Raw genomic sequence first — 19,612 nt, 5'->3', positions numbered from 1 at the left:
GCAGACCACCCTCCCAGTAAACTAACCTGGGAGGGGGATCTCAAAATCTTGGGTAAAGCAGAGCATTTTTCTGCCTGTTCCAACAAACTGACTTAAGAAACCAATCAAGCTACAGGACCTCAAGCTGACCAGAGACTCCAACCAGACTCTGGTTACAGACAAAAGGGAGATACAGGACTCTTTCCACCCCTCCCAAAAAAAAAAAAAAAATCAAAGAACTTTTTTTTCTTCTTCTTCTTTTCTTTTTTTTGTTTTGTTTTTTTTTTCGTTTTTTGTTACCTTATATATATAAATAATATGAAAAGGTTGGTTTTCTGAATCATTACTTTAAAAGGACAAGAAAATCTGAATAGTATAGATTCAAAATCTTGAGTGGTAATTACACTATGCATATCCTCCAATGTATTTCAATAGAATTCATGAATCCGTAAAGTCTTCCACTCCTATTTGCTAAAGGAAAAGTAAAAATTATACAATGAGCACCTGATAGCTGTCATCAAAAAAAAAAAAAAAAGGCCTCATTTTTTGTGAAGCCTCTTTGATAGTAACTGAAACCAGACGCAAGAGGTGAAATCTAAGAAGAATTTCTGGCTTTAGACTAAGGTTTCAATGTGTTGTTTAGAGTGTGGTTATCTATTCTTAACAATCCAGTTCTTTACTTATCTCCTATACTGTCATGCATTTTGCTTATGATATTGTGGACTTATTTAATATATAGCCCTTCTGGAATCTTCCAAAATATGATGTATTTATTCTTGTTCATGAAGATAAATTTCCTGTTTATACAAATACATTTCCTGTCTTATACAGATAAATAGTAGCTTAATTATGTGACATTTCCCCTAGACCTTGAAATAGTCATGCAGAAGCAAATTATGAAGAAGAGTTTTTTGATGCTAATATGTTCATAAATAACATTGAATATAATTTTGCATGTGTCAGAAGTCTATAATCATTCATTTTCTTCTATGTTTTCGCATCCAATTTTCCAAAATCTGTAAAGCTTGTCCCTCTTATCATGAGTACCACTTTTTGGATAACTGTTAGGCAGCATTTTTTGCTCTATGTGGCTCTGCTTTGTGGCTTCCATTCTGGGACTGATGAAGGCAAGCAGGGAGCTGCCTGCCACCACACCCCTTGGAGGCGCTGGGTAGTGCAGCTGCCTGCTGTCTACTGGGCCAAGAGCTGCTGCCAGGTCTCCCTGGAATGAATCACAGCAGCTTTCTAACTCTGGGGAAATCCCATGCCTGCTATATTTGGAAATCACAGAGGCCAAGAGAACAGTAGGCCAACAGATTGGTAGCAGGCCTCAGAGGCGTTAAACTCAATTTAGAGAGTCACTTTATGTGCTCTCCTTGAGCACCATGCTGTGTGAGTCTACATGACTAATTTCCCATTAGGTTGTTCAGAGAAGGAGACAGCTGGGCAGGGAGTCGGTCTGACCATGATTATCCTGATTTACAACTCTGTTATTTCTTTCCCTATCTGGGACAAACAGCATGAGTAAAGGCCATACTCAGAGATGTTCATTCTTGTGTGTGTGTGTGTGTGTGTGTGTGTGTGTGTGTGTATTCTGTCTAGACTAGAAGGACAAATGTGTGACCTTTTTATTTCACTGGTTTTCAAATAGTTTAGGTCACTGAACCCTACATAAAAGGCAGTGGAGTAGCTCTGCCTGAAGTCAAAGTTAGAGGCATTCAAAATCTATCCACACTTTCTCCCTCACCAACACAACCTCAAAACTTCTGATTTAGATAAATAGCCTTTAAAGCCAACTTTTGACCGTTCAGTTGTTTAGCAATCTTCCATTAGTATCTGCTTGATCATGTGCTCCCTACATCAATAACAAAACCTATTCAAAGGCCTTCTGTGAGCTGCCTCTCTAGCAGACTCAGCTTTAAGACAAGACTGGAGAAAGAAGAGGTCGGGTATAGATCAGGCTTTTTGCCCCCAGCTTTTAGGAACTCCCACATCTGAAAGAGCCTTGAATCCCTCTGAAAGAAAAACAGTAAGGTCCAATGACCCAAGGCCAGTGGAATATATCTGTGTAACTCCAGTGATGAACTGCCAAGGAAAAGGGGAACGTGTTTACTGTGCTCATCAAGGGCATTCCAATTCTACAGGGGCAGCGTAGACTGGAATCAGGCATCCAATCTCACTTGTAGTCCAGACTAAAAGTCTCCCTGATACAAACATGAATATCTGCTAAAAGCTCTGGTGAGTATGAGAGCAGACAATGTTCTGTCTGGGCCCAAAGAACTGCCCTTGGAGCTGCTTTCCATATTGGAAGATATTTTTAAATTGTAAATTTGTACATTTATTATCTTCAATTAATATTGCTTAAAATATCTACGAGGAAAAAAAATCACTTAAAAAGGTTCAAGTCTTCAAGAATCTTTCCACATATGTATTAGCATTTTAGAGAAACTGTTTTCTTTTGAATGTTCAAAAGACAATTTTTTAAAGTCAGCCTTTATTGAGTTATCATGAATTGAAAAAATAGTAGGTTGTGGTAAAATATTTGTTTGTTTGGTTTTAGTTGTACTAGTGAACCAAAGCAAGAATTCCTGCATTAAGAATACAAACGTGTAGCCTGGCACCAGTGGCTCACGTCTGTAATCCTAGCTACTCAGGAGGCTGAGATTTGAGGACCTCAGGTTCAAACCCAGCCCAGGCAAGAAAGTCCGTTGAAACTCTTATCTCCAACAAACCACCAGAAAATCGGAAGTGGTGCTATAGCTCAAATGGTAGAGCACTAGCCTTGAGCTGAAGAGCTGAGGGACAGCAACTCAGGCCCAGAGTTCAAGCCCCACCACTGACCAAAAAAAAAAAAGAATACAAATGTATATTACTGTTTTCAGAGGAAAAATCATCTGTCTGTTTCTCTCCTGGCACTTTCATAAATGGCATCTAGAACATATGATTTATTAATCTTAATGACAAAGTTTTTAGGAGCATACATTTTTCCTAGTCAGTTACAAAATAACATGGATCTCTCTAGTAGTATAATTCTTATAAGTTTGACCCTAACCTTCAAAATCCTTAGGCAATCATGTATAATTGAAGCATGTGTTACTCTCAATGGTTGATGGACTATAGTAATTACTGATATATAACTAACTTAGGAAGAAAACTGTCCCCCAAATTACAGTTGAACTACCTCCCATTGTAAATTTCAAAGCAAAATAACAAAACTAGTTAGTAACTATGGACTGTACACCCTATGATGTATGCTAAGCATATTTTGAGACTTACGAGTCTTTCCTCCAGACTTATGACAAAAATATTATTCTTAGGACCATTTCACAGATCATAATACCAAAGCTTTGAGAATATATGGCCCATCTGTTAAGTTAGCCCTTCATCCTTAGTTCTTCACAGAACATAATACAAGATTTTATAACAAATTAGATATTGTTTCATTTTCACATTTTACTATTTTTACCAGTTATATTAAATATGAAACATTTATAATTCACAATTATATTTTGTACAGTTATAAAACATAATGAAATTTATTTCTTATAAATAAATAAATGATCGATATATTTTCTATGCTCACCTTCTGCGGACATAATATTAATTATCAAATTATGCCTTGCAGTCTCAAAGGTGCGCCTATTGTAGGCAGTTATCTATTAGAAAAGGAAAATCATATTAAAGAAGTGAAATGTTATTTGTAAAGCAAAATGCATTAAGAAGAAAAATGAAAACAAATGCTTGTTCTTTCCATTTTCACTATTTGTTGATATACGTAACCCAATATTCCTTCTCTAGCCAATAAGAAATCAGGGCTTTTAGCAATATTATAGGAAAACAAACAATTATGTCTATTTAACATGCTAAAGTAAAAAGTTAAATGGAGAAAGACCTTTTCATAGAAGGCCATTAAGTATACAGGTAGCAGTGCAGGTGCATCATTAGTAAATGAAGGCCCTATTATGAATTACTTACCATGACATTCTAAAAAAAAAAAAACAAAGCCTAAACAATATATTGAGCTTTTAGATGGGGTTTAAGAATTGTAATGGAAACCACACTTTAAAACAAGCACATCTCTGTGTTGTTTGCATTTAGCATGAAACTGCACACCAATTAGTCCAAAAGCTGTTATAACTAATCCTGTAGAGAGCACATCTTACAGCAGGAGAGAGCAGTAAGGATCAGTCTAAAAAGCCATGGCACATGCTCAAAAACACAGATGCAAACCTTCCTATAGTCACATGTTAGTATGCACTTGCAGAACCAATGAACATCAAAGTCAACTCAGAAAAAGTCAATGCAAACCACAAACAAAGCAAAGGCCAGGATATGGCTTCAAAACTCAAGGAATAATTAATTTTATAACAGATGTTAAATCATTAAGACACATCTGTAGTACCTCAAAAAACCCCAAATGTGTCCAAGTCCTAGAATCCAGTACTAGCCTTCTAGTAGCGATTGAGCTGTAGGTGACACTAAGACAAAAGAGCAGAGTAAAACTGCTTCCAACTAGCAAGAAATGTCTTCTGCATTTAAAAATAATCCTAAGCACTTTTATAGTTCACACAGAAGATCCAAAAAAAGTCAACTGCACTCTTTAAAAATACTGAGCATTAGAACAATAAGAATCAGAATTTTGGGCTAAGCAAAGCCTTTAACAACATTGATAAGGCATATACTCTAAAAGGCACATTATTTCACTAAGGGACAAGAACTCTTCACAATTTGTCAACTCCCATTGGATTTATATCACTTCCTTGCTGCTAGACATGTGGTCAGTCAAGCTACATTAAACATTAAACATTAAAACAAAGCAGAAACATTTACTAATGAAGAAAGAATAAAAATATGAAGTTTTACTTATGAAACTTCAAGATTTCACACATTTACTGCACACTCATTATTCTGTACAATTAATATAAAATAACAAAAAGAATTTATCCTGAAAAAATATTTTCAATGGAAAAGAAATATCAGTTTTCTCCTATATGTTAGATATTGAAACTTTTGTTCGGAAAAGGTATTTTGTATTTTTGAATTAATAACACTAGTTTAACGCTAACTTTTCCTTATCCATCACTGATTCCATTACTGCCAGTTTCATAAACTCTAATAAGCTTCTTTAAAAAAATAACAGGTTACTGAAAGGAATAAAGAATATTTCAAATGAAAGGGAAGAATTTTATTATCTGAATTTATATTTGATGTTTAGACAGCTACAAATTTTAACAGCGAATGCTTAAATTTAACAGCTGAAACAAAGATTGTTATAAAGCTTGACTGTCCATATTCCCAGGTCACCATCTATAAATGTGTCCTTTGGGAGAAAACCTAGAGGCCATAGCTAGAAATATCAGTCTGAAGCCACTATGGGCAAAAATGTGAGACACCACTCAAAATAACTAACATAAAACAGATTGGGAGCATGTATCTAGTGGTAGAGTGCCTGCTTACCAAGCGGAAGATGCTGAGTTCAAACCCTAGTATCCCCACCCCCCAAAACAAAACAAATAAACAAAGAACATTCTGACCCCAAAGTCAGAAAGGGCTTCTACATTTTAATGTAACTGTTGACATTTTTGCCTTTCACAACTAATCCTTAGTCTACCCAGGTTCAAGTTCTTTGGTATAAAGAACTTAGTTTTATGTTTCACATATGGCTAGTCAATTGCCTAAACACCACTTAATACACCGACATTGTTTTTCCCAATGACCAGTGGTGCCAACTCTTCGGACATGTATTATTGGTCTATATTCATACACACACATATATATATATATATATATTTATACATATATATATATATATATATCTGACTCTGGGCTCTTCTCAATTCTTCAGTTAATATGTTCATTCTTTCATCAAGGCAATGTCATGATAATTAACATGCACTCATATAAATGTTCATATAGCCAAGGGGAATAAACTAATTTCCCATTTTTCTTCCTTAAGATTGTCTTGGTTATTCTTGGCCTGTTTTCTTCCCTACAAATTTTAGAACCAGCTTGCCAAGTTTCATTAAAAGAAAATAATAGTCCATTACAATTTTTATTGGAATTGTCTTGAGTCTTTAGATTAATCAAGGAAGGTGATGCTTTTTTTCTTCCTATTCTTGGAGATATTTCTTTAATATCACAGTTTGACTATTTTCCCATAAAGATCTATATCTTTGTTATATTTTCTCCTAGTACTTTATAATCTTTGTTGCTACTGTAACACATGCTCTTTTAGGATATATTTTTCTCAGTTTTGTTATTCATGTATAGAGCTGTAACAAGTTTTTATATCAATCCTATAACTCATTGCTAGCCTTTCCTGAGATTTGCAATGGGAGAGGGGAGAGAATGTGTGTGTTGGTCCTGGGGCTTGAAGTCAGGGTAAGTTTGTCCCTGAGCTTTTCTGCTAAAGGATAGTGCTGTACCACTTGAACCACAGTACTACTTCTGGCTTTTTGGTGGTTAATTGGAAATAAGAGTCTCACAGACTTAGCTGTTCAGGCTGACTTCAAACTGTGATTCTCACAACTCTGCCTCCTATTTGAATAGCTAGGATTATAGGCATGAGCCACCAGTGTCTGGCTTTATTCCTAATTTTTTTTTTTTTTTGGTCGGTCGTGGGGCTTGAACTCTGGGCCTGGGCACTGTCCCTCAGCTCTTCAGCTCAAGGTGAGCGCTCTATGGCTTGAACCACAGCACCACTTCCGGTTTTCTAGTGGTTTATTGGAGCTAAGAGTCTCACAGACTTTCCTGCCCGGAATGGCTTTGAACTGCGATCCTCAGATCTCAGCCTCCTGAGTAGCTAGGATTACAGGCATGAGTCACCGGCACCTGGCTTTCATTCCTAAAATTTTTAATAATCTATATGACACTATGTCACTGCAACCATCAAAACAATTTAAGTTTTTCTCCTTTAATTTTTTTCTTTGTTTGTGTGCTAGGTTGTGGGCTTGAGCTCAAGGCCTGGGCACTGTCTCTGAGTGTTTTTGCTCAAGGCTAGTTCTCTACTGCTTGAGCCACAGCTCCACTTCCAATTTTTTTGATGGTTAATTGTGGGTAAGAGTCACACAGGATTTCCTGCCCAGGCTGGCTTTGAACAGAGATCCTCAGCTTTCAGCCTCCTTAGAAGTTAGGATTATAGGTATGAACTACCAGTACCCAGTTCCTTTACTCTATGTAGTAGATTAGATTTTCAAGTCCTTTCCACAATTTTTATTAAATATTTTTAAAATTAATCTTCTAATAACTCAAAATGACTGTATTGCAATGAATAATTTGAATTCAAAATGTAAAACAAGTAAATGCTTCCTTTTATAGCCATTTTCCTAAAGATAACTCATATTACCAAAATCTCTCTTTCAAATATCATTGATTTCTTTTTTTCAGATTCAGACCCTCATCTTCAAAAGCTGAAACAACAAACTTTATGGTACAGAACTAGATGATTAGTGTGTTTCTGTTCACAAAATGTTAAAACAATGGCCTATGACTTTAATTTCAAAATTTAAAATTCAAATGATTACACACACACACTTCAATCTTTTAAAAGGAAATAACTGATCATTTCCAACATATTGTCTTGTGTATATTGCTGCTGCATTGGTTCCCCCTTGTCCTTTGTCTCACCATTCTGTTGTTCCCCTTCTCTTCCCTAAATCAGATAAACATATGTACAATGAAAGGGTAACAAAATCAACTAGTGACAACAGGGGATAAACCATAGGGCAAAGAACATACAAAAAGAAAAAGAAATCACATAGTACATTAAAAATAACAACAACATGGAGCTGGGAAGTTGGCTCAGTGGTAGAGTGCTTGACTCACATGCATGAGGCCCTAGGTTCGATTCCTCAGCACCACATAAGCAGAAAAAAGTTGGGAAGTGGTGCTGTAGCTCAAGTGGGAGGGTGCTAGCCTTGAGCTGAAGAGCTGAGGGACAGTGCCAGGCCCAGAGTTCAGCCCCCACGACCAACAAAAAAAAAAAGAAAGAAAGAAAAGAAAAAAGAAAAACCTCTTGTGTCCAAGTGTTGGGGTTCATTTCACTTAGCACCGACTTATATGGTCATATGTACATAGTATTGAGCTATTCCGCTTATCTCCTAAGATTATCCTAGATACATACTAATTATTGCAAATAAGGGAAACCATGGGACCTATGTTTCTTTGGGTCTGGCTTACATCACTTAATATGATTTTTTCCAATTCTTTCCATTTCCTTACAAATAGGGTGGTGCCATTCTTTCTGATGGAAGTATAGAATTCCATAACATTTTCTCCATCCATTCATCTACTGAGGGGGATCTGGGTTGGTTCCATATCTTGGTTATGGTAAATAATGCTGAGCTTAATATAGTTGTACTGGTAGCTTTAGTATAGCCTTGTTTGTGATTGTTTGGGAACATGCCCAGAAGTGGGATTGCTGGGTTTATCTGTACAACTTGGTGGAGGGGGATTAGAGGGAGAAGGGAAGTAGCAGGACAACAAGGGAGGGGGAAACACATTCGACAAGAAATGTACTTATTACCTTACTCATGTAACTGTAAGCCCTCTGTACATCACCTTGACAATTTACAAAAAAGGAAATTACCTCAATGACAGTTGGCTTCCCCACATTTTCAGCTGTTGGAGACCCATACAGGACTCCATCACTATATGGTGTTCTTTGGATATATCGAAGCCATCCAGGTCGGTCTGGGTAACCCATTAAGTTTGTGTTAAATGTTATGGGATCATTACTAATCTCGCCTAGATAAGACATAGAATTAAGACACAAAAAAGTTATTTTCATACAATTTGCTTTGGTACTTTCAATCAAAACATTCTCTTTAAAAAATTCAAGCAAACTAAATATACAAACAAAAAATCCCTTTGGGAATTTAGATAAAGGCTTCATGGAATAAAAGAATTTAGCGATGCCACAAATAAAGCAGATTCATACAATTTTCTTGGAAACTTTTTGGTGGGAGCACATTAGAGCAGGTCAGTTCTACCAATGACTCAAATAAACAGATTTCAGTAAAAACCTTCTCATTTTCACTAATGATTTCATGCTTTGGAGATTATTCCTTTCATGACACTCCAGATACTATCAAACTAATATTGAAGGAGATAAAAAAAATAACTACAACAGTATCACCAAAATCAAAATAATATAATTTTAAAACTTTTGAGTACAGAATGAAAACGATTATGTCAAATCCAAGACAACTGTGATGACATTATGTATGGATAACAAGAATGAATAACATGGCTTATTAGCTTGTGCCTGGTCTTGGATTACTGTGCTCAAACACACTTCATACATTTATTTTATATTATGTATATAAGTATTTCTATTCTTAGCCCTAATTTTATTGATGGAATATGTAATTTTCCATGGTCTGGCTAGAAAGTATACTCTCACCTCCATGTTCTTCTTCACAGAGCTGCTGCTCACCATGTGAGCTATATAATTCTGCAAACATGGTATATAGCTCATAAGAAAACATTTTAAAAATCACTGAGGAAAAGAGGACTTTTTTGCCCAAAAACTAGTAAGGACATGTCTACCTTTATTCTAGAATTGTTTTCAGATTGTTATTTATCATATAATCTACAAAATTCTACATTCATCCCAATATTAAAAATGTGTTCTTATAAATGATGTTATTGTTTAGAAAAGTCATTTTTATTTCCTGCTTGAGACATTTACAACTTAATATGTTTTCTCCTGCTATTCTTTCTGAATCTTCATTAATGTGATGGCATTTGTGATCATTCAAAATAACATATTCAAACCAATAGTGAATTAAATAAGAATCTACGACTGATACTACTATGAAGAAAAATTAATCTCCATTATATTATTAAGAAGTTTTATCAAATTATGTTATTTTGGAAAAGCTTTTTTAAGAACTTACTTAATATTGTCTTCTACAATGCATGTATAATTTTTTACGATGTACAAGCTTTAGTATAAAAACCTTAATTGTATGTCTTAATTACATCAATGGGAATAAAGATAGATCATCTGTCAGAAGCATAAAATGACTCAGAATCCAGAAATACTTTTCTTTAAAATTCAAATATGAATTATTTTCTGCAATTAAATTTCAAATCTTCAAGTGAGAAATATTGTACAACCCATTTGTTATATATCCAGACCATTTTAAATGACATTAATGATAACTGATCATGTACCACCCAGATTGTACACATTGAAGAAATGTTGTATATAAACATTTAGCAAACTAACCACTTTTCCCCTCCCTGCAAAAAACAAAAGAAAACAAAACAAAAAGAAAACAAAAAACCCTACCAGGTTTGGGGTACGGGGGAAATTCTCCCTTAAAATATTCTCTTTCCAGAACGTGAACAAAGAGGACACCTGCAGATGGGTATACATTCCGATCAGAGTGCACCTTCGAGAAAATAGTATACACTGAAAAAAAGGGAAAGACAGGGCATAGATAAATAATGACAGATGTCTCCTGGATAATTCAGCTTCAATTGTAAACATAGGATTTACAATATAGAAATCTCTGATCAAAGTAAAGCAACACGCAAGGGAACTGTTAATAACAATTTGTGTAAAAACGATTTTTAGGACAAAACGTAGAAAATGCTATTGACGTGTTTAGAACATTTTCAAAGACTATGTAAATAAAATTATACACACGGAACATTCTTATAAGTTATTCAGTATCCAGGCAACAGTAGCTCATGCATATAATCCTAGCTAATGAAGAGGCTGACTTCTGAGATTGTGGTTTGAAACTAGCCTGGGCAGAAAAATCTGTGAGATGCCTATCTTCAATAACCACCAAAAAGCCAGAAGTGGAGCTGTGGTTCAATGGGTAGAGTGCTAGCCTTGTAGGGGGGAGAGATGGAGGAGAAGGGATAGCAGGAGGAAAATAAAGGACAGGGTAACAATGTTCAACAAGAAATATACTCAATACCTTACTCAGGTAACTGTAACCTCTCTGTACAGCATTTTTATAATGAAATAATTTTTTTCATGCTCAAAGACAGCTCCCAAACCCTGAGTTCAAGCCCCAAGACCAGCAGCACACACACATAAAATTATTGAGCAATGGAATATCTGTATAATTTTACTGGAAATTATTACTAATAAAATACATCATGAGAGTTGGTCAACAATTATTACAACTTGGTTTTGTTCTCTTCCCTCCCTCCCTTCCTCTCTTCCTCCCTTCCTTTCTTCCTTTTTTAATGACCTTCCTGGGGTTTGAACTCAGCACCTGGGAGATGTCCCTGAGCTTTTTTTTTCTCTCAAGGCTAGCATTCTACCCCTTGAGCCACAACTCCATTTCAGTTTTGTTGGTGGTTTTTTGGAGATGAGTTTCACAGATTTTCCTGCCTGGGCTGGCTTTGAACTATGATCCTCAGATCTCAGCCTCCTGAGTAGCTTGAGCCACTGGCACCCAGTTTCTCATTCTTTTTAAAAATAATTTTTAAGTAGTAACAATCTACAGCATACTATTTTCCAGAAAAAGCAAGTCAGAATATTATATAATTTACTAATGTTAATACTAATTAAAACTAATAATATATACTTAGAAAAATGTACTGGGTACTGTTTCTGAGTACTCAGTTATCTCTCTCTTAAAAATAACTAATATTACTCTTCCCCAAATCTTGGCATTTAATAATTCAAAGAGTATATTCCATTATATTGTGTTATATCCTGGGTAATCAACAGCATATTATATTACACAATTAACTGCAAATAATTTAAGTGAAATGGGGCCAATTTCATGATTAACTGTTGCTTAAGATGTAAGATGTGAGTATGTTAAAATGGCCAAATTGGTTTGATTAGTTTCCATCTATTGTTTTTCTTCTGATACCATTGTCTCCACTAGCACATTATTGCTATCACATTTGTCACCTCTACAATCTTTTCTGGTTTCCTGATTGGTCGGAAACTGCATTTTTTAGACTGAGAATCCCCATCTGGCCAGATCTTTCTCTTAAGTCACTGATGGATTGGTAAATGTGGTAATTAACCTTAAACCCCAACGCTGCTCATACCAGGCTCATAACTTACTAAAAACCCTGCATAGCAAGATCACTGACAGTAAAATTTTCAGTATAAAAATAAAAACTACAAAATGTTTCTTTTCTGTGAAAACTTGTCCCTGCAGTTCTATGGATGGCTGCCAAAAAAGGCAAACAGAATGAAAATATTTGGCCTGTAGCTTCACATATCTATAATTTGACTACTAAAAACACAACTTCAAAGGCTATGCAACTGGAAAAAAAAGGAAGCTGCAAACTAGTTTAAACTTAGGTACAGAAGGGGACCCTTTGTTCACTTGTCTGAAACTAGAATTCAGGAATAGTCTTTTAGTGCTCAACTTCCACCTAAGGACTATTTACTCACCTGTGAAAATGATCAGATTTCAAACAAGACGAATGACTGAATAATAGAAAAAATAGAAAAAGGCTTAGAATTTGTGTCCTAAATGTTAGGTGCTATGGAGACCCCATTTGTGCCTTTTATGAGTTCATTATCCAGTTTGAGAGACCAACACCATCCTAAGTAAAGGTTATCCTGAAGGCATGAAATGCTCTAGCAATGTGTGGAAGGGGAAGAGAAGCAAATGTGGTTGAAAAAATCTGGAAAACATTTACAGAAGGAAAACTCAATATAGTTATTAAAGTATCAGTACATTTCTAGAACTCGGAGATGGGGAATTCAGGCATTCAGCAATGAACACGTGCAAGATACAATAGAGAGGTGCTATGCAAACCTTCAAGGAAGGCCAGTTGCACTGGATCCTGGGTGTTTTGAGGTTCTTATGGTGGTTTTATTTTTGTTTTTAGGGAAAACAAAACTAGGAACAAGAATCTAATTAAACTCCTGCTGAGAAGTTATTTTACTCTATATTAAAGGCATTCAAATTCCAGAACACAAACCATACATATAAACCATAAGAATTTTGAATACTCTTATTGAATTGCTTCTGAATTTATTCTAGAAGTTAAAAACATCTTAAAATGGAATATTGAGTTCTGTTGATGTTGTCATTTTTTTCAGCATCTAAAAGAGTGTCAGGCATTTTTGAGTAAATTCATCAGTAGTCATAGAATGGATGCATACATTTTAATACAAAGCACTGTAAAGTCAGATACAAGTCTCAGGCCAGTGAACTAAATATACTTAACTAAGGCATAATATTTTATAGATTACTATTCTCCATTTACATCATAAACTAAACTAGTTTTTGTTACTATGAAGTAGTAAAAGTTAGCCTATAAAGCAAAAATAAAAACAGGTTGTTCACATTAAATAATATTGAGATGATTCTACTTTCTCTATCATTACAGGATATCTGGCACTCCATATCACTTTCTTTCAAGGACTATCATAGAACATCTTGGATTCTACCTTCATGATAAAATATACCACAATCTATGATCAAGCTACAATCCACCATAGCCCTCCTGGGTTTTAAGATGACATGAACATTTCTTTATTCATGTGTACTCAATTGCCTTTCTGCAATCTGCTTGCTGAACTGCATACTTGCTGGTCAGTTACCTTGGCAACTCCACAGTAAAGCCTGCTTCACTTTAAGTATAGTATGCCATTCACATTGAGAAAAACATGATACAGATGTATGACATATTCATCATCCAGAAATGGAAAATGACTAAGCCACTGTTTTGTTTGTGAAAATAATACTTCCTTTCTGTGGCATCAGTTTAAATTATGGGCACCCACACAACATTTTAGAGAAGAGCTTCTCTATTTCCCTTTCCTATTTGTTACTTGCAAAACAAACAGCTCTTCAATGGAAACTATTTGGGCAGTATTTACACCTATGCTTCCTTGCAAAACCAACAATGACAGAGAATCTGAAGCTCTAGGCTCTTGTCCTAAACATGAACTATTTCAATAATGCTGACAGGGTCTGTGCCAATACCCATGGAGGCTAGTGTAAGAGTTAACACAAGTTGCAGTCACACATGCCTAGGTAGTACTCACAAACCATAAGCTCAATACATATTGTTTTCCCTAGGAGTAATTCTTAAAAATCAAATTTAAACACTGTAAGAAGCCACAATACAAAGATCTAATAATCTCTGAAATATACAAGTATACAGTGTCTTGCTACTCAAGCCAAGGTCACAGGGTCTAGCCTCTCTGTGTACTGCATGGTTTTGCAATCTTCTATGGCTGTAAATCCATTACCTCTGTAAACACATGCCACTGGATACAATTGAAACTGGAAACCAGTGTGTGGCTAAATCCCGTGAAAATCTATCAACATTAATGAGCAAAACAATTAAAGCAAATTTGAGCCCACAGGATCAAAAATATCATCTTCAAACAGCAACAATAGCTAGATGTGCAAAGATTAAAACTTCTGAAAACATGCTATCATAAGCAATAGAATTTCTAAAGAAAAAAATCACATATCTGAGTAGAGAAGAGAGTTAAAAGGTTATTTCAGCAAGTAGCCAGATTCATGAACTCACCCTCCTTTCATTCTAATGTCTCTTATTCCTATGCTCCCAAACTCTTGTTCAGAGATCTATTCTCTGTATGTTTTAGTCATGGGGTAGAAAAACTACAGACCATTTCAACAACTGCATATTATGTGACAGCACAGAACCCCAAATCAAATAACAGATGGTGAAAGCAGTGGCAACAAAGTAAGACCTCGTGCTAGGAAAATTGCATCCTATCTTCCTTTACTAAGAATCCATTGGAAAATTTCTTTCTTCATGATGAAATATAATGGTGTGCATCTGTGTGCTTACTTACAATTACCTTAAAAACAAAAGCAAATTTGAGTGTATTTAGTAAACATTAATAAGTGATAAGTAGTGGTGAGTTGTTACTCAATCTATGACACAGAACTTCCCAATAACGGCAATGATTATTTTTAATGGCATGTGTATGTGTATAGCCACAATTCAGTCCCTTCTTTACAAAATGTCCAGACCTACTTACCAGATCCTCTTCTGCATCACCAAGAACAAATACATGGCTAGAAAAACAAAACACTCTTTTTAAGTGTGGAGGCTTGGAAGTTTCCCATTAGACTTAAATCTTACTTGTCTCTCTTTTGAAATCTTTGAGAAGAAAGTCATAAATTGTTATCAATATGCATTGCTGGTGGCCTTTAAAAGATATCAATACTCTGTAGGTGCGTCTTATAGACACTTTATTAACAAGTTAGTCACTTTAACAAGACCATTTATATCATCATTGTCTAATATTTAAGGTTTCCAAGGCTAGGACAAAAATCTCAGTTTATCAGGAACCCCATGGAATGAATTATTCCAAAGAGCTGATTTTCTAAAGCACTCAGTGGTCGATCCTTTTTCATGATAGTATAAGATCATCATTCTGCACATCAATTACTGCTCTCTGCTCCATTATACAGCGACGCCCTTATGGGCTGTTTGGTTGCCTTGTCATTTACCGATCACACTAGCAGGTCCCAGGCTGCTAATGCTTTTTAAGGTTGTATGTTTTATAGATTTTCTGTTTTCTCCTCTGTAGACAAGTTGTCAGCTGTCATTTCTCATTGCTATCAGTAGTTTCCTATAGCACTTTCTCTATCTCCTCTAATTTGCTGTTATTAATCGGCTGTAGGTTTAGAAACCAGACTACTAAATGAGGTGAGATTGCATGTTAAGAGCAAATACGTGCTGTTTTGACACACACAGTGTTCTGCTAGATGCACAAAACAGTCTGCATTTGCTGCATCTATTTTGGCAGACCAAAAAGAATTTGTGGTATATTTTCTGATTCTTGGTTGAGGTAGTATACTTTTGAATATATGATTTAACTGCAACTTGGATAAAGCCATTACTTGAAGCAAGAGCTGTACAGACTCTGTGTATTAAATACATTCAGAAATAAATATGTGTACAATTAAAAGTATTAATTCAACTTGCATGTTATATAAGAATGAGTTGTCAAAATAAAATGGACGTGATGTGTTGCATAAAATAATTTATTACATGGATATGTGGAAAATAGGCTGCCTTACTTAAACAAAGAAATGTATGGACTAAACAATATATTACACTTAGCACTAATTAAATCAGTTTAAGAGTATTGTAACACACTACCACCAGTAATTTTCTAAGGAAATATTAGTCTATTTCTAAAAGCACGTCACTTTTATCAATTTGCTTCTCATAGTTAAGAGTCTTAAGACATTAAAGGATCAATTAGGAAACATCACAAAGGTGCTTTAAGACAAAATTACTTAATTTAAATATCCCAACTGTCCATAAGCATTGCTTTAAAGGTAAGAATTACCTGGACAAAATTTGGAAATGAATGAAGACATTTTTAATTGTGCTTCGATTGTAAAGAGTATTAAACAGTCACCTATCTAGCATAGCTTTTAAAATATTTTTCTGGTCTAAGAAAATAAGCATGATCATTCTTATAATTAAACCTTTGAAATACTGACAGGAAAAATAAGAATTTGTGTCTTTATTTTACTGTCAAAAAATCTCTTTCTGAGACTCAGAGCCTGGAAATACATAAGTACTCCGAGAAACAGTGACAAGTTCATACAAACTGATTACAAGAGATGAATCCCTTTTGCTGTCTCTGCCTCAAGAGAAATAATTTCGGGGTTTGCAGAGCCTTATATACTTATGGTTTCCTTCCTTCTTTATTTTTTGAACATACTATCAAATTAAAATTAAATTACTACAACAGATGATTATGTAGAAATATGTTAAGATATCTTCATATCCAGCCAGACATGCAACCTATTTTTATTTTGAGTTTTATCCACCAAATTTTATAAATATTGGCTTTAAATCAACACCTTTTCTCAGCAGTCCGCCCTTTACCTTTGAGTTTACACAACATCAAAGTACTGCCAAGCCATCCATTTGGAGGTGGGCAGCTATTGTTTTTGTTTTAGTCACAGACAGTCCATGCCAAGGCTGTGCATTGGAGCCCAAGGACAGCATCAGATTGGTTTTTATCTCTAAGAGATATGGTTATTTCTATCTCTTTATAAGAGAACTATTGTTTGGATCTTTTTTCCTCAAAAAAAAAAAAAAAAAAAAAAAAGAGCTTCTTCATTATTTTTCCCCAACCAAAGACACTTAATTTTTTTTAACAGGAATTGAATAACTTTTCTATTATTGAATGTACTTTTCTCTTCCTTTCATAAATGTCAACGGAAAAAAAGTTGTATACCATTCAATAAATGATCAATAAAACACTGGTCTCATTGAATGCTGAAAAGTTGAAAAGCATTTCTGAGGTCATCCTGACTGGACATGCAAATATGCAGATAAGATTATTACTTCCGGGCTGGGAAGGTGGCTCAGTAGTAGAGCACTTGCCTTGCATGCTCGAGGCCCTCGGTTCGATTCCTCAGCACCACATAAGCAAAAAGAAAAAAGCTGGAAGTGACGCTGTGGCTCAAGTGGTAGAGCGCTAGCCTTGAGCTGAAGAGCTGAGGGACAGCACCCAGGCCCAGAGTTCAGGCCCCACGACCGGACGCCCCTCCCCCCCACAAAAAAAGATTATTACTTCCTACCCAGAAAAGGTCCGAGTCTCTTGATCAACCTAGAATTCCTAATCATCACTACCAGACAGACTTGGCATGTGTTTACTCTCCAGAGGATTCATTCCTCCATTTTATTGAAGTTGACAATTCAACCCAAAAGGACTAACCAAGTCATTCAATCCTAAGCAATACCTCAAGTCTAGCAAAAACCAGTTCTTGAACCAGGTAGTCAAGTCATTCATTGATTTGAAAATAAAAGAAAGTATATTTGATGGTTATACATTCCACTGTTGCATACCAGTACAGTAATCTCATGTTACATAACTCTTTTTCAATTATCTCTCCTTTTTTTACATGAAAAGCTAGATTTTCACCAGATAATCCAATTGTATTACTTCATATAGTTATCATAGTATAACTTTACACTGTTTAACTATACACAGTATACCTAAAAAGTATGTGAACTGGCAATCACAATTGCAAAGAAACATGTCTACAAGAATAAATACATCTGAAGTTTAAAAGAAACATTTCGGCCCACACAGGCAGTTTTACTTGTACATAGTCCACTGAAGTCCTAGAACTCTGTGATCCTTCTCCTGACTTCATCACCCTTCAGAAGCAAAGAAGTACTTTCAACCCTGGGGACATGTTCTGTCCTCTCTAACTCAGGGAATAGTGAGTAGGGGGTGGGAAGAAATTACCTAGTTAGATATTCCTATGTTCCTAACACATTCCTTTGATTGTCAGTAAGCCAAGAAGAAGCTCCTTCAAGGAGGCAGATCAACCTATCTAAACTACATGCTACATTATCCTCACAAATATTCAGCTAAGGTTTAACATTTATATTGAACATTATTTAAAATTTTTAACACAATCATTGACTTTGCTTTAGTTTCTAAAAAAATTTTTTTTAACTAATGAAAGTTATTAATCTAAGGCTGAGCAATTTTAGAAAGAGGGTTTTTCCAAGTAAGAAAGGAGAATATAAAGACGTTTAGGAAAGGAGAATTCAAAGATATTTAAATGAACTCTCTGTATGTGAATGCACACGTACTTCTGTTCATTTATTTCAAGGGCAAATTGAAAATTTCTTCCCAGAAATTTTCTATCTCAGAAAAAAGCAGGAAACTCATAGAGTGCTATTAATGATTTTTTTTTTGGGGGGGGGTCCGGTCGTGGGGCCTGAACTCTGGGCCTGAGCACTGTCCCTCAGCTCTTCAGCTCAAGGCTAGCACTCTACCACTTGAGCCACAGCGCCACTTCAGCTTTTTTCTTTTTTGCTTATGTGATGCTGAGGAATTGAACCCAGGGCCTCAGGCATGCAAGGCAAGCGCTCTACCACTGAGCCACCTTCCCAGCCCCTAATGATTTTTATAACACTGAAGGTATGTCAAAGTAGAATGATGTCAAAATGTTGGTCCAAGGCTATCAAACTCTTCAGAATCTTATTTACAAAAGAGATACTATCTTACTCATTTAGTTGAGACTGAGAATATTATTGTAAAAGAAAAATTACGTTAAAAATACAACTGCTAAATCTCTTTTACTATATAAATGTTCTTGTAATCTCTAATGTTCCCTTGAAATTGCTACAAAATGATGACTGAAATTCATAGTCAAAAACAGAGCAAAGAACATTTGATGCCTGAGCTATCATGTACTATATAGCCTTGCAATACAAAGACACTAGTGCTTGTTACCATTTTTAAAGCTATCAGACAATTTTCTTTACATAATTGGTAAAGCTTAATGCCTTCTGTACAAGTCATCTTGATAATTCAGAAATATAAATTGGAATTTATATAGGATGAAGTGGAAAAGTGAAGAATTTAAAGGACCAAATGAAGAGAAACAGGAAATTTGTTTTAAAGCATGACAATTTAAACTGGTTATTCCAATTGATTTGAGGAAGACTGTTCATCTCTACTCTAAGAAATGCAATCATTTCTCAGATCTCAAGGAAAAAAATCAGTGTGCAAACCATAAATTTGGGGACATAGGAAGAGATGGAGACTCAGAGATTCTAAAGGATGATCACTAAGAATAGCACCAAATAAGGACAATTCAGCTAATTATGTCAATACTCTTAACAAACTGAACAGGAACAGGAGGAGTAGTTTCAT

The 19,612-nt window shown here is 35.3% G+C and overlaps 1 protein-coding gene across 5 annotated transcripts in view; it reads right to left on the bottom strand.

Moving 5' to 3' along the window:
* The window catches only part of Sgce (sarcoglycan epsilon), a 76,119-nt gene that overhangs the window by 39,885 nt on the left and 16,622 nt on the right, over nucleotides 1-19,612 (bottom strand). For all 5 annotated transcript variants that reach the window (XM_042684734.1, XM_042684738.1, XM_042684739.1 and 2 more), the window contains 3 exons: nucleotides 10,277-10,399; nucleotides 8,567-8,724; nucleotides 3,563-3,635 (listed from right to left, as the gene is read on the bottom strand). In XM_042684734.1, the coding sequence (XP_042540668.1) occupies nucleotides 3,563-3,635; nucleotides 8,567-8,724; nucleotides 10,277-10,399 (354 nt within the window). The remainder of the gene's footprint in view (nucleotides 1-3,562; nucleotides 3,636-8,566; nucleotides 8,725-10,276; nucleotides 10,400-19,612) is intronic.

Source organism: Dipodomys spectabilis, unplaced genomic scaffold (assembly GCF_019054845.1).
Source record: "Dipodomys spectabilis isolate Male_0828 unplaced genomic scaffold, ASM1905484v1 ptg000089l, whole genome shotgun sequence".
NCBI classification, from domain to species: domain Eukaryota; kingdom Metazoa; phylum Chordata; class Mammalia; order Rodentia; family Heteromyidae; genus Dipodomys; species Dipodomys spectabilis.
Note: the sequence above shows the minus strand (reverse complement) of the source record. Positions and strands in the feature narration are given on the sequence as shown.